Here is a 26956-nt window from a genome sequence, read left to right on the forward strand (position 1 = left end):
TCCATTCTTTTCCGAGGTCCTGGATCATCTTCACTATCATTATTCTGAATTCTTTTTCTAGAAGGTTGCCTATCTCTACTTCATTTAGTTGTTTTTCTGGGGTTTTATCTTTTTCCTTCATCTTGTACATAGCCCTCTGCCTTTTCATATTGTCTATCTATCTGTGAATGTGGTTTTTGTTCCACAGTCTGCAGGATTGTAGTTCTTCTTGCTTCTGCTGTCTGCCTTCTCATGATTGGCCTTTGAATGCTCTTTTCTACCCTTTCAACCAGAAGAGCTCTGAGTTTATCTGATTCCTATATTGGACTTTAATGAGAAATCTCACTGGAAGAAACAGCTCCACAGCTAGGAGAAAATGGAAAACCACAAATTGGATCCAACCCTTCATGTTACAGATGAAGAATCTGAGGACCAGAGAGGGAAAGGGACCTGCCCATGCACAGATGATCAGTGGCAGAGCACTCTATCCCCAGTGGTGCCGTGGTTAGGCACCATTCTTGTTAACAATTCTTGTTATGTGAGTGAAAAATACTGGCTTCCTCAAATGCTGTAACTTGGCTTTTACTCTCTACAAACTGGAGACAAGAAAGGGCTTTTGGTCACCACTGGTCTCTGGCAGTCCCAAACAAATTTCAGGCTCAAGGGTCCCATGCGTTCTCATGCCCACTGCAGGAGACCACACACGAACTCTGCTAGGGGCACTCAGGAGAACCCTGACCAGGCCAAAGAGCCACCAAAGAACATCACACATGGCCCAGTAAGTCATAGCAGTTTCAGAAGGGGAGGATTTCTTCATAGAAAGACTCAGAGCTGGCTAGCATGGACTCCAACCCTCTAAGAGTCTTGTTGGTTGTAGAATGATAGACTTTTCTGACAGCCCCCTTACTTGCTGACCTCTCTTCTATCTTCCCTTCTTTTCCTTTCTCCCTTTCTTCAGCTATATCCAAGGAGCATTTGCTGACTGGAAATTTTATGTTAACCATTACTGCAAACCCAGACATTCGTTTCATCACTGGCAATCAGCTCTTGTCCTTGGGGAAACCTAATTAGATATTATGGGACTTTTGATGTTGTTTCCATGGAAACCCCCATAGTAATGGTGTACATGCAGAATATATGCTCCAGGGAGTTTGGGGAAAAAATACATATATATTATTACTGGATTTTAAGAATATCTTTCATTTTTTTCTCTTGCTTTTTTTCTGCATATATATTTTTCTAATCATGGAAATTTTCCCTGGATTTTTTTCTCTCACAGAGAGAGAATAGTAGAGAACACAAGGGCCTTTTACATTTTCTCTCCTTTAATTAAAAAAAATTCATAGTTGCTCAAGAATGAAAGTTTTTCAGATGGGTCAGAAAACATCTAAGCAGGATCTCCCCTAATAGCTGAGAACATTTTAAGGAAAGATATTGCTTAAATAAAGAATTGAAAAGGCCTCAAGTCTTTCAAAATAGAAGGGGGAAACTAGCAAATCCAATGAATCAACTCCAAATGTATTTACACTAAAGGGGAAAAAAAAGAAGGGCAGGTTTCCTGGTGCTTGGTGCTCTGTCAGCTTGACATTGGGGCCTCTGGGACATTCTCCTTGCCTCCCTGTCGAGACAGCCTGTTTCCAGTCCTGCAGCTAACGCATGGTGGGCTCCAGTGATTGCATATGAAATGACCTGTCCTGGGGTGACCAGATGGCCCTTCAGAATTGGCCCCCATGGTGAGCTGGTGAACCACATGATTACTCTGTGAGAAACTCCAGTGTGGGAAGCGTGCAGACCTGGTCTGACTGGTACAGATGGAAGAGCCCAGCAGACTTTACAGAGAGGGAGCCTGTTACGCACCCATGTGCCACAGCTAAAATTCAAGTGTTCCTGGAGAACCCATGAATAACTGAACTGTTTTCTTTGATACCTCTAATTGGCCACTCAAGGATGGAATGCCCACACTGACCTTTTTGCTAGCTGCCAGCTGATCAATTAACCCCCCAAGTTTGCCAACAAGATTCACTGTTCCCAGAGTCCCTGCAGTTTTTCTTCTTCACACCCGATAAATTCTGTTTTGCCTTCACTCCTTGATTCTCTACCAGCTGACTTCCTCGCCTGTGAGAAACACATTGCATGCAAAATAACTCAGCTGCTTGCAAAATAATTTTTTAAATGCTTTGCGTTATTCTTTGATGTATGAAATGATGTGTCCACTGGGTGGGGCAGGGCTGGGGGAAGCTGGCATGGCCCTTGATCGTGATCCCCTCTTCATCCAGTTACCCAGTTACTTGAGATAGACTGGCCAGCCCTGTCTGATTAACTATGTGGGGTGGCAGGGTGTGGGTGGAAGTTCCTTCTAGGGGCTGTGGCATGAGAAGTTAAAAGAGAAGTGTTGGGCATGGCAGGCAAATCACCCAACTTCTAATATGTGTGCTAAGTAAACGCGTGAATGAGATTTGTTTATGTATGAGTTTTGTTGCATGACAAAGCACCCCCAAAATTAAGGACTTAAAACAATAATCATTTAGCTCACGATTGTGTGGGTCAGCAATCAGGGCAGGGCTCAGCTTGGTAGTTCTTCTGCTGTCTCACCTGGGGTGAGCTTCTGTCATGCAGCTGATCAAGGATGACCTCACTCGCGTGCTTGGCAGCCGGTGCTGGCTGTAGGCTGGGGTGACGGGGAAAATGGGGCCATGTGTCTACAGCAAGCCCCATCACACTGACATTCTACAAACCTCAGCTACATCACATTATCTAATGTCCCTTTGGCCAAAGGAAGGCACACGGCCAGGTTCAGATTCAAGGGGGAAATGGACTGTACCTCTTGAGAAATGGACTGTATGTACCTCTTGCTGGGAGGAGAAGCAAAGTCACATGTGAAGAAAGAAACAAACGGGATGGGAGGAATTGGTGGCATTTTGGTGGTACCACACCAGATTTGTCTGATACAGGCCTTCCAAGCACTACTGAATCCCTACCTTGCCTAAGAAGTTTTCCATGATGGGCCCTTATCATGCCTCTCTTATGCTAGAGCTCCTTGAGATTGTGCGCTGATTCATGGGACATGTGTCTGATTGATATTTATATCACCACAGTGTTCTCACCTAGTTGGTTCTTTTTCATTGAGGTATAATGGATAAATAAAATTGTATAGTGTACAATGTGTTGATTTGATATACGTATACAATGTGAAATGATTACCACAGTCAAATTAATTAACACATCTACCCCCTCACATCGTTACCTTTCTTTTTTTGAGAACACTTATGATCAGCTCTCTCAGCAAATTTCAAGTATTAGTTGGTTCTTACTAATTCTTTTATTGAATTGAGTTGAGTTGAATTGACTGAGTTGGTTCTCCTTTCTTTCTAATTACAAGCTCCTTGAAGGCAAGTTTGGAACTGCTCTCTCACATAAAATCTCCCTCCCAAAGCTCTTGGAATTATACCAACAGGCTGAAAATCCCACAGGCTCTTAGAACCAGTTAAGTGGCAGCGGATCAGGTCTGGAGCCAGCTCTGTTCAGGACACTATCTGGGGGTAAGAGTGGGACTTGCAGGTGACCACAGGCCCTGGCACCAAAGCATTCCATCTTCAGGCCGGCCATACCCCAAATGAGCGGCATCACTGTGTGAGGCTAAGGAGGCAGAAAGACACAGCAGTTTGGAGATCGTGGCTTTCCTTCCTCACTCAGGGGAAACCCAGGCCAGGTCAGGAGGAAACATGTTTGTCAGCCCCCGGCCTCTGAGGCTTCTACTCTGTGACAGCTCAGAGCGGACCCCACCCCCCGAACCCCCACGAGCCCTCTGGCACCCCCTGCCCCTTGCCAGATGCCATCCATATCACCTCAGCACCCTTCCAAAATTCATCAGGGTGACCAGTCAGGCTGCTCTAGAACCAGGCCTGGGTGGCTGAGACCCAAATGGAGGGAAGGACAGTCCTCTGCCACCCTCCCCACTCTGGTCCAGCAGTGCTCCAGCACTTCTCCAGCACTCTCTAAGGCTTGGAGATCACCTGTGACCCTTTATTCCAGATTGGACCACCCCCTGGGAATAGGAGGGTGCCCTTCCCATGGCATAAGATAAATCGTCAGGTACTTCCTTACTCACAGGCTTAGCAATGAGTTTTCTACGGGAGTTTCCATTCTGGGTGGTTAACAAGGGCCACGGGCCACCTGTCCTTTTCTTCACATGACACAGTCATCCACCTACCCACCCCTTTACTCACTAAAATTCTGTTGACTGCCCACTGTGTACCAGGACCATCTCAGGCCTTGGGGAGAGGTGAGATGAGCCAGGCGTGGGTCCTGTCCCCTGGGAGCTCATGTGCCCTGAGACCACACACGAGGTCTGCATAGGACCATGGAATAAGGGCTCTTCAGAGCAGAAGGTACCTCAGGGATCATCCAGTCTATCCCCTCATTCCTCAGAGGAGGAAACTGAGCCCAAGAGACAGGAGTTTAGTCATCCAGGGTCACACAGTAAGCAGTAGTTATTGATTCGCTACACAAGAATTTACCCAACACCTATATATGCTAAGATCTGGGCTGGCACTGGAGATACCACAGGGAACAAGGTGGGCACGGCCCTGTCCCTTTGGCAGTCCAGCTGTGACTGGTGGGTCTCATCCAGGTTACATTTTAGACTTACCCAAGGAAGCTTAAGAAAAATCCCAATGCCAGGGCCTCATGCCCAGAGGTTCAGACTGGCTTGGTGTGGGGTCCAAGTGTGGGTATTTTTAAACAAGTTCTCCAAGTGATTCTGTTGTGCAGACAGGTCAAGAACCACTGCTCTGGGGTGGGGAGACAGGCAAAAACCAAGCAAACGTGAATAAATACGTAACTGAAATTTGTGATTTGTAAGGAATGAACAGGATGCTGAGTGAGGACATGGCAGGGTGGGGTACTGTTATCTGCCTAAGTCGGAGTGAGGCTACACTTGGAGAACTGTGGTTCCAGGGGTCAGATGGGAGCAAGCACAAGGGCGTCCTCATATGGGACAGCAATGGAATCTTCTGGGCCATTGCCCACCCTGCTGATCCACAAATCCCTGCACTGGAGCCCTGTCTAACAGAGGCTCTCAATCTGCAGCCTGAAATATCTCCCCGCTGGCCCCCATGCATACTATTTATGAGTGCCTCCCAGGCCAGCCGGATTAATAATCCCTCACATTTTAAGAGTATAGTCATCCCTTGGTATCCACAGGGGTTGGTTCCAGGAAACCCTGTGGATACCAAAATCTGAGGATGCCCAAGCCCCTTATATAAAATGGTGTAGGACCCTCAGCCCTCCGGATCCACAGTTCTTCAGCCATGGATATGGAGGTCCAACTGTAGTTGGTAAAGCACATTCCCTCTTATCCGTATTATTGGATCCTAATGCTAATCCCGTGCGATGGACAGGGTCAAGGTTAATAGTCTGATGATAGAGATGTAGAAATAGGCTCAGAGAAGTGGTGTGACCTGCCTAAGATCACACAGCTAGTATCTGGATGTGAGACTTCAGTCTAGCTCATCAGCCTCCAACTCCACTACCCATGTCGTCCCCCCACCCCAAGCCTTGCACCAGGAAACTGAAACAGAAACGGGGCACCCGGGAGGCAGGTGGGGACACCACCCCGGGGCCAGCACCCTCCTGTCAAGCTGGGCAGAACTGCCGACGTGCCTCACCTTTAACTGGGATGGTATACAATCTCCTTCTCCATCAGGAAATCCAAGGAACCTGTGACTCTTTACTTCAGTTCCTGCCCAGAATGAACCCGGTTGCTATAGCAACCTGATGCAGTTCTTTCTTATAGGGTGGATGGTTTTCATTTTGTATTTGAAGAGTCTGGCCAGGCAGTCGCGTTGCCATGGCTCGGCCTGTTGGCAGCAGTTACAAGCAGAGGAAACCCTTTGAGCAGCCTCTAGGTCCCTCTAATTGATGGTGGAAACCTGTGTCTGGAAAAACCCCTGGCTCAGCTGTGCTAGGAAAGGAGGGAGGGGGAGTCTCGGCTGGTGTTGTGCTGGGTACCCTCTCCTGTTCAGAGAGCACACCTTACTAATTACAGCCACCTGGCCAGAGGTCGGCCCCTCAGCCACTTGCTCCCATAGAGCCTTCTAGTTCCCCTCCATGATCTTCATCCCAGGGGGCCATGCTCAGAGCTGTTTCATTGAACCCTGAATGCCCAGCTCTCTGGCAAATAGAGGGCCTCCAACATATGTTTGTTGAATGAATGAATGATCTTTTGTAGTTTATGAAGCCCTTCATACCCATTATCTCCCTTACTCCCCATGATAGCTGTGTGAGGTCCCAGGGCAGGAGGAAGAGGAAACTGTGGTCCAGAAAGGTGAGAGAGGTGCTCTCACAGGCTGCCTCCCCTCCCTGTGCACTTTTGTAGCTGCCCTTGCCTCTGGGCAGCCCACTGAGTTGCCTGGCACTTGCTCCATGAGGCAGACAAATATCACAGGCACACCCTAAAAGCAAGGCAAGCAGGAGACCCCTGTTCAAGTCATGTGACTCGATTGTTCACCTTGAATTTGTCTCAGACATGACACAGATCCTTTTTTTTTTTTTAAGATTTTTTTTGATGTGGACCATTTTTAAAGTCTAATGAATTTGTTGCAGTATTACTTCTGTTTTATGTTTTGGTTTTTTGGCCACGAGGCACATGGGATCTTAGCTCCCCAACCAGGGATCGAACCCGCACCCACTGTGTTGGACGGCGAAGTCTTAACCACTGGACCACCAGGGAAGTCCCCACACACAGATCCCTTGATGGGCCCTTTTTACCCTCAGAGGCTCCAGACATGGGTGTCACGGTTTTCTCCCCTGGGTCCTTGGTTGTGGGCATGGTGGCCTGGAGGGCAGGCAGTGAAGGAGGGAGAAGAGAAGGGTGCTTGGTGACTAACTTCAAAACACAGCAGAATGTTCCTTTGGCCCAAACCGCAGAGGAAACAGTGGGACACACAGAGTAAAGGGCCTCTCCGTTCCTAAACCCCCTGTGAAGTGGGGTGAAGTGTGAGGGCAAGCAAGGCTTAGCTCCGCCTTCAACCAGCACGCCCAATCCACGCTGACCCAAACTCTCTGTTACTCCCTCCATTGCTGAGGGTGTATTTCCAGGTTAAATCAAACTTCTTCCACCCTACCCTGGCCCCAACATTAATTTATTTCTAATGCAGCCTAATTTCCTTCTGGACATGAATCCTTCCCAGGATTATCATGAGGATAAATGCTTCCGTCGCCTCTCATAAGTGAGGCGCATACCTGTCCAGGAGGCCCCCATGACCAGCACAGGCCCCTGATTGCAGGCCTCTCCTAAGAATCAGAACCTTCACATGTCCAAGGTGGACCTCAGAGGCCTCGCATTTCACAGATGTGGAGACTGGGGCCGTGGAGGGGAAGAACGTGAGGCCCTCTTCACAGTCATTGGGTGTGGGAGACCCCCCACCGTGGGACCTCCTTGAGAACAAGCCTGGGCCTTCCCAGTATGTGAACCCAGCACTGAGCCCAGGCTGGGCACATAGCAGGTGCTCAGTGAAGGCTTGTTTCAGCTGCTTTGCCAGGCCTCCTGGTGCAACTGTGGGAGCCTCATCTTCGTGGAAGGAAAGTTAGGACTGGAAGGGCGCTTAGACATCACTGAGCCCAACCCTCATTAACGGAAAGAGACCCCATGGATTAATAACACTAAAAATAACAATAGCTAATACCTACAGAGCTGGGTGCTAGACAGGATTCTCTGCACTTCGTACGTACTAAGCCATTGCAGCCACATAGCGACCACTATGCAGCAGGTATTATTATCATTGTCCCAAGATGAGGAAACTGAGGCACAGAGAGGCTCCATAACTTGCTGAAGGTCACAGAGCTAGTTAGTGTTGGGATCAGGATCCAGACCCAGGCAGTCTGGCTCCAGGGCCCACACCACTAACACCCCACCACCGACAGAGAGCAAAGTGCTGCGAGCAGGCACTTTTCTCCCAGTGGGAGGAGGAGTCTGTGCCAGCCCTATGAGTTCACTCAGGAAACATAGCTTTTTCATCTCCGCATCCCCCTCAGGGCTCAGCTCAGGGCCTGGCAGGGGCCCAGGGACCTGTGTTCAATACAAGTGAGCTGTTCATCTTCCTAGTCACGAAACAACCAGTTTAGGGGCTCCTTGGAGCTGGAAGGAATCTTGGGAAGCAATTTACAGAAATGGAGGCCCAGAGGTTGACGTGTCTTAGCCAGGTCTCCTGATTCCCTGTCCAGGGCTCTCTTCACCCAGGCAAGGCCTCCAAAGAGGGCCCTGAGGCGGATCCTCCCTCGCCCCCGCTGTGCGGTTCCATCCTGGCTGTGCTAACAGGCTCTCTGCTCCCACAGCTCTTCGTGATCGACAATGGTGCGGACGACTGGCGGATAGCCATGACCTACGAGCGCATCCTCTACATCAGCTTGGAGATGCTGGTGTGCGCCATCCACCCCATTCCTGGCGAGTACAAGTTCTTCTGGACGGCGCGCCTGGCCTTCTCCTACACACCCTCGCGGGCGGAGGCCGACGTGGACATCATCCTGTCCATCCCGATGTTCCTGCGCCTGTACCTGATCGCCCGCGTCATGCTACTGCACAGCAAGCTCTTCACGGACGCCTCGTCCCGCAGCATCGGGGCCCTCAACAAGATCAACTTCAACACGCGCTTCGTCATGAAGACCCTCATGACCATCTGCCCCGGCACCGTGCTCCTCGTGTTCAGCATCTCACTGTGGATCATCGCTGCCTGGACCGTCCGCGTCTGCGAAAGGTATTCCAGCGGGTCGGGTTCTCCACTCGACCAGGGCCTCTGAGCACACGGCCCATGTTGGGATGGGGGAAGGGAGGAGGAGCGGGGGGGCCCGGATGTATGTGGTCTGATGGAAGAAACAGGCATGTACCCAGACACCTCAGGAGAAAATGGGAGAGGAGAGGACCGGGTTGGGGCTGAATATGAGCTGCAACATTGAAACATTGGAACCAAGGTAAGCTGGGAAAAATGCATATATAATCCTCATTTCCTGTTCTTTGTAAACCAGTATATCTCAAAGTGTTCTGGTTATATCATTACCCCTTTCTCACATATAACACTTTGCAATTTCTGCATTATCTCTCCCTCTTGGAGATTAAGGATGTTCGCTAGCATTTTAAAGGCTCTGAGAAGTCCTGCAGTAATGAAACTGGTTTAATTTTGTTTAGTCCAGATTTTCTCAAGAGTATTCACCCACCAACGCTTTTCATTGTACAGCACTGTGGATGCCTCACTACTCAAAAATTTGGTCCACAGACCAGCAGTATCAGCATCACTGGTAACTTGTTAGATTGCAGAATCTCAGGCCTCACCCTGGAACTACTGAATAGAATTTGCATTTTAACAAGTTCACTGGTGACTTGTATGCACCTTAAAGTTTGAGAAGCACCTCACTGATGGAACATACTTTGGGAAACATTGTTTTGGGAGGCTGGTGGCTAGTAGGAGAGAAGGGGGATATGGCCTAATATAGATCTGGGGCTCTAGGGCATCATGCCAGCCCCTCAGAACTGCCATCATCAAGGCTCAAGGGTAGGTCTGTGGCTACCTGCTTCCACCACCATCCCCAAGCTGCCCTTACTGACTCCTCTCCCTTTCAAGCTTGTCCTGGATATTCATTTTCTCTGATTTCATATGTGGAGTCTGAACACTGAGGTTAAAAACCTGGATTCTGCCCCTAAGTAGCCGTGAGACCTTGAGCAAGTCACTTCACCTCTCTGGGCCTCCGTGTCTTCATTTTAAAGTGAGGATCACTTGAGATAGAAGGTAGATATACATTTACTTGAGAGAGGTTATTTTTAGTATGCTGAGAGGCCTGGTCAAGCGTCCTGTGTAATTTAATCAGATCACCCTTCATTCATTATCACATAAAATTGTATTGTCAGGGCTTCCCTGGTGGCGCAGTGGTTGGGAGTCCGCCTGCCGATGCAGGGGACACGGGTTCGTGCCCTGGTCCGGGAAGATCCTACATGCCGCGGAGCGGCTGGGCCCGTGAGCCATGGCCGCTGAGCCTGCGCGTCTGGAGCCTGTGCTCTGCAACGGGAGAGGCCACAACAGTGAGACATCCGCGTACCGCCAAAAAAAAAAAAATTGTATTGTCAAATCTTCCATGTACCAGTGTCCCAGGAGAGATAAAACAAGCAAAAGGAGTCTGGAGGAGAGTTAGTCTAACAATATCTCAGGGGTTCACTGAACCTGATTTCCCACCTGTTTTGAAATGTTCTGTGTGCAGACAGTTCTTTCAGATGTTTGGCCCGCAGACACACAGTCAGATGAAGAGGCCATTCTGCTGCAGCCAGGCAGGGACCCCTGCGCATGGCAGGGTCAGTCTCTGAGAGCCAGTGCCATGCTGGGAGACATTTCTCACATACAAAGCCTGAAGGACCCACGATACCCATGTATTCAGAACCCCGTCATTACTCAGCAGCTGACATTATAACACCTGCTCTGAGTAGGACCATACCTCACCAGGCTTCATGAATCTTCTCTGGTAAGCAGACACTCTTTCTGCAATGGAGAAAGCATATGTTTGGGTTCCAACCCCAGGCTCCTCATAGTTCCCTTAGCTGAGCAATACGGTGCCAGTCTGGGCCTCAGTTTTCTCATCTGCAAGCTGGGGATAATAATACCAACTTTATAGGATTTGTTTTTGGAGTCAAATAGATAACGTACATGAAGTGTACACTGTGATAATGATAGTGACCATTCCTGCTAATAACGGAGATCTCTTGATAGCTCTTGGGAATCTTGTGACTGCATTTTTATAATTAGAACAAACCAGTTCCTACTATATGTAGACCTATGCTCTTCCTGTTTTCCTTTTTAATTGATCAAAGCTGAGTCTTCTAACAGCAATAATGATTGAATTTGCATAGCCCCTTAAGATGTTTGAAATCTTCCATGTCTTCAGATCGACCCTGTTTGGTGTGTATCATTACCCCATTTTTCAGATGCGCAAACATGGAACAAAGTACCAGCATGTGAGTTTCATTGTTTATTGAACCTGTCAGAAGTCTGGGTGATGATTTTTTATCGGATTATGAGCGTGCTTCAAAGTGTGTAGTTTGCAAAGTACTCTGTTGCACGCTCTTTGGCACTGAATGACACTCCATGGCCTCCACACTGGGGCTGGGTTGACCTGGCCTCCGTCAGACCATGGGCCTCTGTCTGCGGAGATGACTGACATGCCCAGCTGAAGTCCAAGGCAAAGGCACAGAGAAGCAACGAGCAAATCAAAGGTTCTCCTAAAGCTTCCCCTTCTCTTGTGAAAAGGCCCTTTGACCAAAAGGCTTCTGCTTAGATCTCACATGAGATATATTAAAACACGTGGGGTGTTATTGCCCCTGTTTTTTGGGAGCTTACCCTGTGCCAGTTCTGTGTGAAATACTTCACTGTTATCTCCATTTGCCCTCCCAGTAGCCCTGTGGTAGAGGCACTGTGATTGTCCTCATTTTAGAGCAGAGGAAACTGATGTAAAGGAACTAGCCCGAGGTCACAGAGCCAGTAAAATATGGAGCCAGAATTTGAACTTGCTTCTGACTCTGAACTTCGTGTTTGTCTCACCAGCCCAGGCTGAATCCTGCACTTACAAGGAAACTGTGGCCCAGACTCTCCTGGCGACTTTCCCGATCTGAGCGTCTCAAAGCCACTGAGACTGACACTTAAATCCCAGTCTTGCTGTTTTGCCTGCCTCTGATGTCTGTGCTTTTAACCATTTTATCACCCTGTCTTCAGGGCTGCCTTCATGTTAAATTCAAACATACCCGAGCATAGTGGACGCTGAGGTATGCCACCCCGGGGCCCCCTCTCGGCCCAGGCTCTCACTCCCTCAGCTGGAGTCGTCGGCTGTGGCAGAATTGCCCTGGGTGAAGGGAGCTGCCTCAGCTAAGATCAAGCCTCCTGCCCAGGGCAGCAAGCATCCAGTGACTTGTCAGTGTAGGAGTTGAAAGGCCCAGCCCCTTTACCTCACAGCTCTGCAGGGCCTTCCTGGCTCCAGGGCTCCTGAGGGATCACGTGGCACTTCAACCCCTCCCTCTCCCCAGTCCTATGTCCCTCAGGCCCCATGGGTGTTGATCCTGAGAGCAGCCCCAACAAGCCTCCCGCACTCAAATCGCAGCGTCCCCGTGACTCTTTCCCAGGAATCTGACCTATGGAACTGTGGAAGCGTTTATGAGTAAGTATATTCTTTCCTAATCAGGCAAAGTGCTTCTTTTAAAAAGACCAAGCAATTTCTTTTAGAATCAAGCTTACATGAGCATTGTCCTTCCCCAATGTCAAATAATCAGCAAGATTGGCAGAGACTGAGATAGGAATTATTCAACCTGAGACCGGACAGAAACTGGAGGCAGGCAGTGCTTTGGAGGACTGAAGCCTCGGACCAGGGTGGAAGGACCTGCCCTGTCCAATGTGGGCAAGATGCCGTTTTTCTCTCTCAGCCTGATCAATGACAATTCTGTCACCTGAGACAGCAGAGAGAGTAAAGAACTCACCCAAGGTCACATAGCAGCATGACAGGCTCTAGAAAAACTCCACTCTGCTGATGCCCAGAGCAGGGCTTGTTCACATTCCAGGTGGGTTTCATCAGCCCGGATGCATCTCTAGCTGTGAACACACACTTCTGAAGTTGCTATGGAAATCCCTCTTCAGCAAGACTCATTTTGAAAGACATTTCTCATATCTGGGGTTGGCTTTTATGTGACAGTAAAGGTTTTTCACATTTCCTCCTTCCAAGGAGGGAGAGGGAATCAGTAATTACCCAGAACAGCCTGCTATGGGGAGGACAGCGCCTGGTTGCCGGGAGGGCAGCGTCAACAGGAGGCTTGTTTTCCTTGGACCCCAGTGAAACATTACATCATGGGTTCCGAGGCCTGACAGTGTGGCACTCATCATTCTCTGGGATTCTCCTGGCCACGTGCCCGCCTCCCACAGGCCTCCCAGAGCCCATCCGAGGAACCTCCTCATTAAATGCTGTCACACACCAAGCAGCTGAGCTGGTGGAGAGACCCCTGGGGGCCCCAGGCCTAAAGGCAGCGAGGCAGGAAGGGGGCCTTCCTGGCACGCCCTGAACGAAGTCTGCCAGCTCACATGTGGCTGTTTATCTCCCTGGGAGGAGCGACAGGGCCTCCCATGACACTGACAGAGTGGGCCGAGTCTTGTGATCCAGAGCCAGGTTTTGTAAATGACCTCCTACCCTCGTGACTGGAATCCCTTTGGCCTCTTCTCTCCCGAGGCTCCAAGTTCTGCTCACAGGCTGTGTCAGCATCTCAGGCCTTCCAGCCTATCAACAGGTCTTTGGTGATGGTGTGAACTTTCATCTAAGTCTGTATATTGGCATTTTCATGAGAAAATGGATTCTGGAGACCTGGCTGCTGGAACTGGAGAAAAACAATGAGTGGCCATTCTTTCTCTCCTTAAAACAGAGCCACTCCTCCCATCATAAGGAAGATAAAAAGAGGCTTCCTTCCTCCAGTCTCTTCTGCTTCTGTCCCAGACACCCAGGTCTGCACCGGCCGGAAGCTGGAAGCAAGAACAGTTCCCTCCTCCTCCCCGTCTCCTTCTCACAGTCTCCTACCACCTCCGACAGGGGCTTCAGCTCCAAGAAAGGAGCAGAGACAAGGTCTACAGAAGGAAGCACATAGCACGGGGTTGACACAGGTGCCCGAATAGAGCCTTTGTGTGCTGGGCAGAGCCGGGAAGAGCTCTGAGAGCAATGGGTTCTCACGGGCCCTCTGATGTGAGGCACAACCTCCAATGTGTAACACAGGCACAGTGACCCACTGGGACGACGGGAAGAAATGATCAGAGTTTCTATTCATAGTTATTTTTATCTAAGAAAATTAATCTTTGCTAATCTTAATATGCAGGTAGACTGTAATACATGTGGACAATTTATAATAAATATACATATAGCAGGGGGAGGGTGCACGCTCAAAAATTTTTTACTAGCAGGAGTCCATGACTTTAGAGGATGCAAACCACTGGTTTGGGGAATGAGAGGACTAGTTAGTAAGGATAGGAAAGTATCCTGTCACATTGGATGAAGCCTGCTAGAACTGGAACCCTGCCCTCTAGCTGGAGAAAGGGGAAATCAGCACCCCGCTGGGCAGAGGAGCAGCCTAGGGCAATCCTGCTGCCGGGTGCCAGGTCTGGATAGATCACTCCTAATTCAAAGATGAATTCCCGGCAGGGGGTGGGTGGGGGAGACTGAGGAGGGGAGGGAAGGAGAATCATACAGGAGGCCTTGAAACAAATGTGCAGCATTAAGAAAGAGGAAAATAATTCTGAAGATGCAGAATAACATTTAATTATGAGGAACAGAAAGCAACATTGGAAAATTCTTGGGCATCCTTACAGGGTGCAAGAAGATGTGATCTCTATGATAGAGAAGAGTGGGCAGATATGAAATGAAAATGTATCTGGTTCACAGAAGCCTAGAGTTCACAGAAAATGAAAATGTTTTAGCAAAAAGAAAATCCACATTGGGGCACTGAATTTTTTAAAATGCGGAATGTGAAGGACAAACAAAGGTTCTCTCCAAATGTAGAAGACAGGAACAAAGAGATGAGAGAAGAGGGTGAATAGGACAGAATTGGAAGCTGCAGAATCAAGGCTAAATCCTAGCTCTAGAGTTATTTTGGAGGAAGAAACCAGAAAGATTTGGATAAAAGCAAAATCAAGGACATACATGAAGAAAACTTTATCAGAATTGGCCTGCCAGGGGGGTGGGGGGGAGGTTAAGATTATTCATATCAAAAAGTTTCCTGTTTTCCACTTAGAATAGGGGGAAAAATAATTTTTTTTCTGGAAAATTTTCTGAATCATAAGGTTAAACAATCCTAGAAGCATATAGGCAACACAGAGCTGACTTTTCCTCAGAACCCTAAATTCCAGGAGACATTAGGGCATTCGTGTCATTTACATGAGGAAACAAGAGGAACAAAAGTCATTCTTGGAGTTTTCTGGGCTCAGAAGGTTACAACCTACACTTTTCTGGGGAGCTTGTGTGTTCGTTGACCAAAGGATGAATCACGATTAAGATCTTAATAATGGAACTATACGAAAGAAAGACAGGTAGACAGTATTGAAACCAGGTAAACATGAAATCCAGACTACATTTAAACATGATTGTAAAATGAAATTTTAATGTCAAAGAAAAAGTAGATTCTGGAAAGAGTAAATGTATGCAACAAAATAATAATTCCATAATAATGAGAGGGTTGCTAACTCTCAGATTAAAAAGTTGAGAGAAGTTGTCTAGGAAGGATTAGTAAAAGCATGATAAATTCATCATCTGAAGTAGAAGAGAATTTTAAAAGCCTTATCTCTCAATTTTAATAATTAGAGAAATATAGTTTAAATCATTTTTTAAAGCTAAAGGTAACCACAGGTAGAATTTTATAAGTATAATAATGATAACGATAGCATCAGCCAGGTGTTATTTCACTTAATCCAGACCACAGCTCTGTGAGGTACAGGGACTATCATTATCTCCATCCTACACGTGAGGAAATGGAGGCCCAGGGAGGTTACAGTTAACGCAATGTGCCTTGGGTCATGGAGCCAGGGGTCAGCAGACCCAGGACCCCCAACCCCGTGCCTGAGAGCCTTGCTTTTCCCTACCTTGAGAATGTGCATTTTCCACATTCCTGGATGAGACACACAAACATCATCAGAGACAGAAAAATAAAGGAAGCAAGAAGGAAGAATTTAAAAACAGAAAGCCTGAAACAAGATGAGAGGAAACCAAACTTAAAATTTATAACAATCAACATAATTGAATTTACCTCCCAATTAGAAGACAATGTCCCTTAATTAGATAGGATTTAAAAGCAAAATTTAATTTTATGCTGTTTACAAAAGAGGTACCTAAAACAGAAGGACCCAGAAAAATAAGTGAATAGCAAAGATTTATTAGTTAAGTACAAACCAAAGGGCAATTGAGTAGAAATCCTCATTTTAAACCAAGTTGAATTCAAAGCCAAAACCATTAAATGGTCCAAAGGAACCATTTAATATGGATAAAAATATTATACACAGGAAAACTCTGAACTTTTATGCAAAAATAAATAAGGAGATAGACGATCTGAGTTTTTAATGTTTTAATTGACTGATAAATTTTGAACTTTGTAGCCTATAAACAAATAATACTTTTTCTTTTTAAGCATCCATCGACATTTACAAAAATTGATCAACTTCTTGGCCACACGTTTCAAAATAACAGAAAAAAATTTCAGGCATATTCTCTAACAACAAGGCCATAAACTTCAATTAAAAGGAAACTCTGGGGGGGGGAGCTTTTAAAGCAGTCTCCTCAATTACAACTTGGTCAAAAGAGAATTATTCAAAACTACCATTGAAGACTATTTGAAAAATTACAACACCTCTATATATTAAAATTCAGGGGCTTCCCTGGTGGCGAGTGGTTGGGAGTCCACCTGCCGGTGCGGGTGACACGGGTTCGTGCCCCGGTCCGGGAGGATCCCACATGCCGCGGAGTGGCTGGGCCCGTGAACTATGGCCGCTGGGCCTGCGCGTCTGGAGCCTGTGCTCCGCGGCGGGAGAGGCCACGGCGGTGAGAGGCCCGTGTACCGCAAACAAACAAAAACTTAGATGTGACCAAAGTTGTTCTCAGATGAAAACTATCCTTAAGATTTTTCATTTAAAATAAAAAGCATGAATTCATTAGAAGAACAGAACAAGCCTCAGAACAATTTAGCTTTATAACAAAGACAGGAATTAATGAATTTTTAAAAAGAAAAACAGAATTTGTGAATCCAGAAGATACCAATTTCTAATAAATCTAATCAAGAAAAAAAGAAAACACAAACAAAATTAGAAATTTGAAGGTGGAAACCTACTGATTCTAAGGATTTTTTTTTTTTTTTTTTTTTTTGCGGTACACGGGCCTCTCACTGTTGTGGCCTCTCCCGTTGCGGAGCACAGGCTCCGGAAGCGCAGGCCCAGCGGCCATGGCTCACGGGCCCAGCCGCTCCGCGGCACGTGGGATCTTCCCGGACCGGGGCACGAACCCATGTCCCCTGCATCGGCAGGCGGACTCTCAACCACTGTGCCACCAGGAAGCCCCTGAGGATGTTTTAATAAATAAAAGGGAATAGCTTAACTTTTTTTGAAAGAGAAGACCTTTGAGGGGGACTTTCTCCACTAGGTATTAAAATGTGTTACAAAACTAAGGTAATTAAGTCCCTGTGGCATTACTGAAAAATCAGTAATGACAGATCAATGAAACCTAATGGAAACTCCGGAAATAAATCCTAGTATGTGAGAACCCAATACTTGAGGAAAAAACCAATTAGGAAGGAATAGATTATTCTATAAATGTTAATGGGAAGATTGGATACTTGGATGAAAAATCAAATTAGAACCCCACCTCTCACCAGCCACCAAAATTCCAGGTGGATTAAAGAGTCAGATGTAAAAGAAGAAACCACGAACAAGCTCCAGAAAACAAAGTAAATATTTAATCAGTCCTGAGATGGGAGAGACTTGTTAAACATATAATCTTAGAAGAGAAGAAATGTGAAGGAAAAGACTGGTATCTCTGATTATACTATACATACAGTTTTGGATTTCTGTCCTTCAAAAAATATAAATTTATTTTAAAAAGCAAATGTTACACTAGGAGAAATATTTGCAGCAAACATGAGAAGAGGTAAATATCCCTATTGTACAAAGCAGTCTTAGTTACCAATCAGAAAAACTCATCTCCTCAGTAAAAAAAAAAAAAAATAGGCTAAAAATAAAAACAGACAACCACCAAGGAAGAAATACAAATAAACAATAAAATGAAAAACACAGCCTCTCAAATCAAAGAACTACAAATTAAAACTACAAGGAGAATTGCTTCTTCTCCTCCAGAATTGACAAAAATTTAAATAAATATAATTCAATGCTGAAGAAAGTTGTTATTGTTTGTGGTGGAGTGGATGGGTTGTTTCTCTCATACTGATGGCAAGAAGGAAAATTAGCACCATTTTTCTGGAAAACAATTAAATAGTATGTCAGGGGAGCCTTTACAAGTTCATAAATTTAACCCAGGAATTCACCTTCTAGGAAGCTATTCTAATGGAATAATCAATTTTGTCAAGATTCTTCAGCATGATGCGTTCTACAACAGTGGAGAATCAGAAACGAAGCAAATGTCCAGGGTTTAAACAGTTCAATAAATCATAGCACATCAATATGATGGGTAGTTAGGCAACAATTTTAAAAAATCATCCTTCAAAGACTATAATAATGTAGGAAAATAGTCGTGATGTAATATTTTTTAAAAGAGCACACAAAGGTATTATATAGGATGTTACCAATTAAAAAGACATAGATGTATAACAAGCATAGAAAATGCTTGGAAAATACATCTGTTGTTTTCTGTGGGATGTTACTTGTGATTTTTTTCATTACATTTTATTGTATTTTCAGTGAGAATGCATGGCAATATGTGTGTGTGTGTGTGTGTGTGTTTTACTGTAAAGAGGGAGCATTTTGTTTTTTCTCCCTCCACAAAGCCCCTCTTCTCATCTTGCACAGGAACTCATATTTTATGTCAACAGGGCTTGGAATGTGAAGTTGAACGGCTCACTCAGTTTTTACATATAATTTTCTCAGAAAAGCTCAATAAAAGTTCCTTCCTAAAGGGTTCCCCTTCAGACTTAGCTGCCAGTGGCCTTAGTGGACAAGGTAGGGGGATGACGTGAGCCTAGGCTGGGGTCCTCTCTCCTTGGGCGGGGGTGCCACTTACAGCCCCTCTGTGGCCGCAGGATGATTATGGGAGGACCTAGAACCAGTGTCCAGGCAGGTGGAGTTGTGCAGGTGAGGTGTGGTCCGAGGCAGGGCTGCATTAACTCTCTAGCACTGGCTCTAGGCGAGCCAGGCTCTGGGGTCCCAGCAACGACGCGGAAGACCCCGTCCGATAGGGAGAAACAGCCAGCGGGGTAGGTGGTTCCCGCAAGGGCAAGGCTTTGGGGAGCAGGCTGGTACCGGGGGCGGGGCCGAGGCTCGCTCCGCCAGGGGGCGCGGGACGGGCGGGGGAACGCGAACAGGTGGGGGCCGGTGGGCGGGGTCTCACGGGAAGGGGCGGGCCGCGGGGGAGGAGCCAGTCGGCAGCTCCTGGCGCCGCCAGAGTTCAGTTTCACCCTGCTGTGGCGCCGGCGCCCAGGGCAACACGAATAAACTTCTGGACTGGGTCCTCTGCCCCAAGGTTGCCTCTCGTTCCTGCTTCTAGTAGCGTCCCATTTTTATTTCATGTGCATGTTTTACATTTTTCCCCATCCTTACTACCTCAGCCCACTTGCTCTTTCTCTGTTATTTTTGATTCAACAATTCTTTCCTTTTTTACTGGCAGTATGTTTGTGCTCTTTTACAATTACGCACGGAAATCGTTAATTTGTGACTGGTTTCTTGGTACTTTTGTTTATATTAAATAATATATTATTCACAAATTATAAGTAATGAACGACACTTCTTAGAAAGGAGAATCAAGAAATGAGGAAATTGCCCATAAGATTAGTTTGGGACAGTGTGGGTGCAAAGTGAACTCCACTGCACTGAGAAACCATTCCATTTTTCCAGTCGAGTCAATCCCCAAATTACTCCAACTTGTGTTACACTAAACACTAGGTTTCCATAAACTCTCTCTGCTGGGAGGTGGCCAGTGCCTTTTTGCCTCCAGGATTTTTGCCTTAGGTAGACCCAGCTAAGGACAGGGCTCTTTCTCCAACTGGGAAGGATCATTCAACCTTTCTCAGCTGAGATCTGAGAATTAAGCCCTACAGAAATGGGCTGGAATGACCATCTTCCTGATTCCCCCAAGGATGGTACACAGCTAGTACCACCCTTGATGTATAAGGGGGAAGTTGCTTGTTTCTTATCATGGATGCCTAAGGGCACCCAGGCTTGAGTCTCATCCCCAGGACCAGTTGAAAAAGGCTGTACCACTGGGAGGAGACAATGCCAAAAATCTTACAAGGGTGGGAATCCTTGGAGGGAGCCAAGGTGAGGAAAAGGGAGGGTTTCCTGTAAGCCACGTCAGCCACATCTATTTGTGGGCTGACATTAGTCAAGACAGGAAATCCACATTCTGTCAACTTTTCCATTTTTCAACTTTGGGGTGGTTTTGTTTGCCCCTGGTGATCCCTTGGTGCCCTGCATCTCAGTGCAGGCACCCACCAGCAAGGGACTGGACCCTCACCCCACAGGCCTTCTCCACGTGTTTGGTGGCCTGGGACACGTCATGTGTGCCCTCCTTGCCATTCTGTGCTTTCCACCTCCCTCCACTGTGGGCATGGCTGCTGCCGCCCAATCTTATGGGGAGCCCTGCATTCCCGCTCTCATCGCATATCTGCTAGCGGATTTTTTCATGAGATTTTCTCCTTCCATTTAATACAGGCTCCTCCGTCCCCTGAGGCTTGGTCCCAGTCCCTCAGAGGCTGAGCTGGGAGGGAGTATGGGCGAGATGTGCTATACTGCAAATGGAACCTCACTGAGCATCCCCAGCCCTACCCCACCTCTACCTCCCACCCCACCTGGATGTCTACTTCCCGGCTCTGTGCACTGCCCAAGAGTTTCCCTGGCAACCACATCCCCTGGTGGCCTGGGAATAGTGGCCCTGGGAACCCACCAACCTACCATACCAGGTCATTTTGTTTTCCCAAGAGGCTCATAGGAGCTGCCTGCCAACAAAACCCCTGCAGACTGGCCCAGACAGGCCCAGACACGCTAAGAAGGGCCAGATGAGCTCAACACCCCTACGATAGAGGGGGCACAGAGCCTACTGAGTAAAACTCCTTTTGAAAGTGTTAAATATGTTGCAGCTGAGCCAATACATGCAGTGACACAGCGCGCAGAGGCTGGATACAGCCTGAACTCAGGGTTAAAAGACCATGTGGTTCCTGGTTCCACCATTTACCTTGGACATCGCACACGTACTTAATCTCGCCAGAGTCATGCAGCCTCTACTGACCATGCTCTGGGACAGGGAACTCATCATTTTAAAAGACCATTCAATCCATCTGCAGACAGCTCTGACTTAGAAATATCTTCCTAATATTGGTTAAAGTTAAACTCCTCATAGTTTCTGATTTGGGTCCTAACTGTTTTCTGTATCCACACAAAAATTCAAGCAACATAGGCTGGTGGTTAAACCATTGCCATCTAGGCGGATATGGGCTTGGGGTCTCGCTCAAGCTCTTACAGCCGTGACCTTGGGCAAGCTAGCCTTAGGACATCCGGGAAGTGGGATAATTCACAAAAAGCGCTTAGCACAGGGCAAAGCATTTAGCATGTGCTGAGCACCCAGTGAAGCAGGCTGATCTTCCCTCTTCCGCTGAAGGCCCCTTAAACGTTTGAGAGTTCAGGTTTCATCTTCTTCAATCTAATGGTCTCTGATCCTTCAGCCAGTCCTCACGGGACTCAGTTCCCATCAGACTCCACTCTCTTTCTCACCCTCCTCTTTGGTCATCAGTGTCCCCACAAATTGGAGGCCCCAGACCGAACACAGTGCCCCAAAGATTAGGCAACCTCCCATTTTCTCGGCATTATTCTCCTTTTAGTGCAGCTTGAGAGTGGCCCATGGGAAGAGCAAGCATCTCTCAAAAGAGGCATAATGACCTGGGAATTAGGGAGTGAGACCCAGGGCACATCTCTGTTTAGGTTTGGCACTTTTGACAGTCCCCACCTACAGCCCCATATGCTGTTGTTAATATTTCCTCAGTACAACTGCACAGGCCCTGCTTAGCCTGCGCCCTATGACCAGCACCCACACCCCACTCAGCCTGCCACCTGACAGAGCCACAGCTGAATTTAGGCCAAAGGGTTTTTGTTTTGTTTGTTTTTGGTTTTTTTTTTGCGGTACGCAGGCCTCTCACTGCTGTGGCCTCTCCTGTTGCGGAGCACAGGCTCCGGACGCGCAGGCTCAGCGGCCTTGGCTCACGGGCCCAGCCGCTCCGCGGCATGTGGGATCCTCCCAGACCGGGGCACGAACCCGTGTCCCCTGCATCAGCAGGCGGACTCTCAACCACTGCGCCACCAGGGAAGCCCTAGGCCAAAGGGTTTTAAGTCAAGTGGGGAACTAGTTAGGACTCTAAGTGTCAAGAGGCTCGTGTCCTGCTTCCAGCTTTAGCAAGGGGCTCTGGATCTGGCCTGGGAGCCCATTTCTCCGCCTTAGTTTTCCCGCTGATAAAAGCAGTGGTTTTTTCAGGTCCTTGCAGATCTTTAAACAGGGATTGCCCCGGTGTTGAGCTCACTCCCTCCACCCTCTGCTCTCTGGACCCATCTCATGCTGGTCTTCCCCATCCCCTTCTTTTCTCCATCAGAACTGCTTCCTAAAGGACATTCTCCACCCTGTGGCATCTCTCTATCATGCTTGCCCCCAGAGAATGCATCCAGTCTCACAAGCGTGCATCCTCACCTCCGAAGTCTAAACGTTGAGTCAAGACTTTCCCCTGAGATGTAATGCTCAATTCCGAATGGCTTGCTAAGTAGGAATAATGTTAATAGTTGTTGAGCCCTACTATTCACTAGGCACTAGTTAGCCATTAAATATACCTTAGTAAAACACACGTGATTTTTTTCCCCTCATGGGGCTTATAGTCTACCAGGGAAGACCATGTAGACCAATAAGAACTCAAGACACAAGTAGGTACTTTCAAATCTATGGTATATACTGTTGAAGGTGTTAAAAGAAACAAGGTTGCAATGATTTTTTTTTTTTTTTTTTTTAAGTAATGGGGTTGGAGAGGAATCCTACTCAGCTTGGACCTGCTTGGAAGGTCTCTCCAGAGAGGTTATGTTTCAGCTGAGACCTGAAGGATGGGAAGGAATGAGTCATTTACAGACCAAGGGGATGAGCTCTCCAAGAAGAGGGAACAGAACATACAAAGGCCCTGAGCTGGCAAAGAGCATGGGGTGTGGAGTAGCTGGAAGGAGGGTAGTGTGGACGGGGACGGGGCTGTGGCAGAGCCTGAGCTGCAGAGGGGGCTCCGGGGACTGTGTTAAGGGATTGAAGGCAAGTGCAGTGGGAGGCCTCTGAAAGCTTCAAGTCAGAGAGTAATACAACCCCATTCATCCTAAGAATATCACTCTGGCAACTTTGTGGAGAATAAATCGGAAGTGGGCAAGGAAACTACTAGGAGGATGAGTTAGGAGGCCATTGCACAGGCCAGGGCAAAGGACATGGTGACTTAGAAGGGTGGTGGTGGCAGTGTAGGGTTCTTGGATACCTCCTATGTACTAGGCCAAGACTGAATGTCCCATGTATCAAGTCTCTGTTCAAACTCATCATGCTGCCCCTCATTTCTCTCTGCTTCTCTGTTTTTGTCTTCTTTTTCTCAGGAACTTTTCCAGTTAGTATTAGTTTTTGGCTGCAAGTGACAGGAAACCCAAAATAACCGCAGCTTAAGCAAAATAGAAGTTTCTTTGTTATGCAAAAGAAGACTGGAAAAGGGTCACTCCAGAGCAGTTATGGTGCTCCATGGCATTAGGAACCCAGGCTTCTTCTGCCTTGTTGCCCTGCCGGCCTTGGTACATGGCTTCTTCCTCATAGTTCAAGAAGGCTGCCAGAGTTCCAGCCATCCCATCTACCTTCTAGCCAGCAGGAGGGAGGAAGGGACAAAGTAAGGTGTGCTCTTTCTCCCTAAAGACATTTCCCAGAAGTGACACACGTCGTTTCCGTTCACGTTCATTGGTCACTCACATGGCTGGAAAAATGTAGTCTTTATTATTGGCAGCCATTGCTCATTCCTGAGCTCTTTTACAATGAAGGAAGGAGGAAGGACTATTGGGCCATAACTATTTCATAGGCTCATAACCATTCACTATCTTTGTGCCTATGCCCACCCCCATTCACCCCTTTATTCAGGCCTCAAGCCCTAGGGTTTTTATGCTATAATGTCTCTCAAACTCACCTCTTCCTGCTACCTCGTTGATACAGATCCCTGTCATCTTACACTGGACTATAGAAGTAGCTTCTCTGGCCTCAAATTATACTACCACTAGATATATTCTATTACCCCTAAAAAACATGCAATTGCTCCCTTTAGAAGATTAAGTCCATATTCCTTGCTTTAGTGTCCAAGGCCTTCTATAGTCAACTCATGATAAAACCCATTTGGTTCAATTCCAGTAATACCAGCAATGATTGTAATAACACCTCACATTTCTATGTGAGGTTTTATTGCCTACAAAATTGAAAGCGGTGACATCTGAAGTCGGAAAACCCTGGCTCACAGCCTAGCTTAATAGTTCACCAGCTATGTGACCTTGGGCAAGTCACTTACCCTCTATTAAATAAGACAAGTGCCTATGACTGTAGCTGGTTCTTGGGGAACACTGGATCCTTTCCTGAGCCTCATTCTTCTGATCCGTAGGTTGGAAATATAAGCCTGTCTTACCTATTTCCTAGGTGAGTATGAAATTCAAATAAGAGAGGGAACGAAAAGCTGGGGAAAACATAAAATCCAGGACTTAATCTCTTCTGCTTCGCACAATGGCCCTAAGAAGTGAGCAGGCAGCATAGAGTCCAGACCCCCCTATTTAGTGGATTAGGACATAGCGACTCAACGAGACTCGGTGATTTGTCCTGTCCCCTGACTCATAGGGCAGTAGAGGCCTGGGACCCCGGGACCCTGACTGCCTGCTGTAGGGCCCTTGGGATATTTGCTAAATTAGGGAGTTGTCTTATGTGACTGTGTTGGGGCCAAAGGAGAAAGAGCAAAATGTGCAAAGCGAATTTAGTTTTTCTTTCAGTTGGCGCTCTGAGGCCAATTTATAACTTGTTTGAGGGCATGCTGTCTGGTACGTAGATGGAAGTTGTGATTGGTGCTGTAGAAAAACAGCATTTTTTAGTGGGAAGCCACTTCCTGTTAGTGGGTACAGGTAGAAACGGCCCATCATCCTCAAATGCCATGATGTCAGTTTTCGGGGGGCCGGGGCAGGCGGGGTTGGAGACTGGCTAGGCATTTTCTGAGAAAGTATATGTCAAAATTAATAAAGTAAACAGCTGTATTGTCAAACTTAAAGGGTTAAGTAAATGTGAATACAGTTAACTGGGTAGTAGCTTTGTAATTATTTTGTCAAGTTTAGCATATGAAATTGCTCTCAGTTACCAACATTCTTAATTTGTTTTGTTCTTGTTTATAATTTAAACTGTGGATTTTATTTAGGGAGTAAATGTGTCTTGAGGCTTTTCATTATTTCAGAAATTAGACTATACCCTCCTGAGGTTGCCAGACTGTTGCTGCGGCCAAATTAGGCAAAGCTGGAGGGCTGGTGAGACTGAGCCAGGGTCTCAGAAGCCTAGTTAAGGATGACCTCAAGCCTGAGGAAGGAGAAAGAGAGCCGTCATTTGTTAAGTACTGGCTTCTTGCATTCATCATCCCATTTAACCCTCACAAGAATCTTTTGTGATGTTATCTCCATTTCACTGATGGAAAAACTGAAGCCAAGGGCAGTGGGGTAGCTCACCCACCATTGTGTGAGGTTGCTTGTTAATTGCCTCTCCCCCAGCAGATGGTAAGTTTGTAAGAGAATGTTTTCTAGAATGCCCAGCACTTGTAGGAGGTTAGGCATTATTTTTGAATAAGTCAGGAACACTGTCTTCTTGCTCACAGCTTTTCAGTCTATGCACTTTCTCCTCTGGGGCCCGCACTCTGTGGGGTGGGCAGGGCAGGAGTAATTTTCCCATTTCAGAAACTAGGGAATGGAGGCTTTGAGAGGTATGTGAGGCAGAATCTCACTGCTGGCCCAGAGATCCTGCCTGGAGAGGGAGGGTCCTCCACCCGTGACACTCCCGTGCCGACCTCCCTCTGAGGTCCCCGTGGCAGCCAGGGAGCCTTCCAGCCTGGGCATCTCCTGGGCCTGGCTCTCCCGGATCTACTCAGTGCTTGAGATTCCAGAGCCCAAGATCACTTAAGCTAACAAGTGAATCATCCTGTATTTGAGCAAGGGGGTGAAGATGATGGCTGCGGAGATCTTTGTTTTAGGGAATAATTGTTATTTCCTGGAAAGTCTGGGGAAAATCGTGCCATTGCTTGAGGGTGTTTAATAAAATCACTCATCCAAGTAAAAGCCGATAGATAAGTGTTTGCCTAAGGAATCATCATCAGTATCATTACCATCCTTCTCCTTATCAACAACCTCAACTCTAATCATGACAGATTTGACCAAACATAAAATAAAGGAGGCCTTTCGAGGACTTGACCTGCGGAGGGCTCTCCTCCACGTCACCTTCTCTCTCTCTGTCTCCCTCGTTTCAGTGAGTCAGTTTTTCCTCCCCATCTGTTTGCTGTTTGGTACTTTATACAACTGTCTGGGCTCTTTCGATTTGCTTCTGCAATTGCTCAGCTCCGACGTGTTCCCTCCTGACGCTTCTCCTTTGTTCTGGCAGAGGCTCCTCTCATCTGCCGGTTTCCAGCCCTATGAAGTGTCAGAGGTGGGTTGTAGTTTTCAGGAAGCATTTTGTTGCCTGGCAACATGTAACAAGCATCTTCTGTGATGGCTGCATCCTGGAAAACAGAGCCAGGGCTGGGGTGCTGGGATGGAGGAGGCTCCAGGGGCCTCTCCAGGCTGGCTGGGGAGGAAGAGGGGGAGAGAGACAGGCAGGCAGACTCAGGTGACTCTGAGTGTAGCCATTCTGACTCTTTTTATAACAGCTGGGGCACTAACTCACCCTCTCCTGTTCTGTTTCAGGAATCACAGGTGTTCAGTGGTCAAAAGTCTTGGTGAGGAGCCATCAGAGGTTCTATGTAACTTGGTGGCCACCTGCTACAGCTGCCCAAGGGGTGGCTGGCTGGCTCTGGGTGGAGGCTGCTAGGTGGTTTCCACTTGAGCGGAACTCTTCATCTTGTTCCCCATGGGATGTAAAAGGCCTCCTGTCTGTGAAGATGACTGGCTTCTGTGTCTGCAGTCAGCCCAGCCAAATGCTTCCCAGAGACCGGGTGGAGGTTGAGTGAGGG

The 26956-nt window shown here is 47.3% G+C and overlaps 1 protein-coding gene across 2 annotated transcripts in view; it reads left to right on the top strand.

The window, feature by feature from the left end:
- KCNN3 (potassium calcium-activated channel subfamily N member 3) overlaps window positions 1-26956 on the top strand; it is a 180702-nt gene that overhangs the window by 104940 nt on the left and 48806 nt on the right. For both annotated transcript variants that reach the window (XM_082650005.1, XM_082650004.1), the window contains exon 3: window positions 8314-8732. In XM_082650005.1, the coding sequence (XP_082506131.1) occupies window positions 8314-8732 (419 nt within the window). The remainder of the gene's footprint in view (window positions 1-8313; window positions 8733-26956) is intronic.

Source organism: Grampus griseus (assembly GCF_964374135.1).
Source record: "Grampus griseus genome assembly, chromosome: 1".
In the NCBI taxonomy this organism is placed as follows: Eukaryota; Metazoa; Chordata; class Mammalia; order Artiodactyla; family Delphinidae; genus Grampus; species Grampus griseus.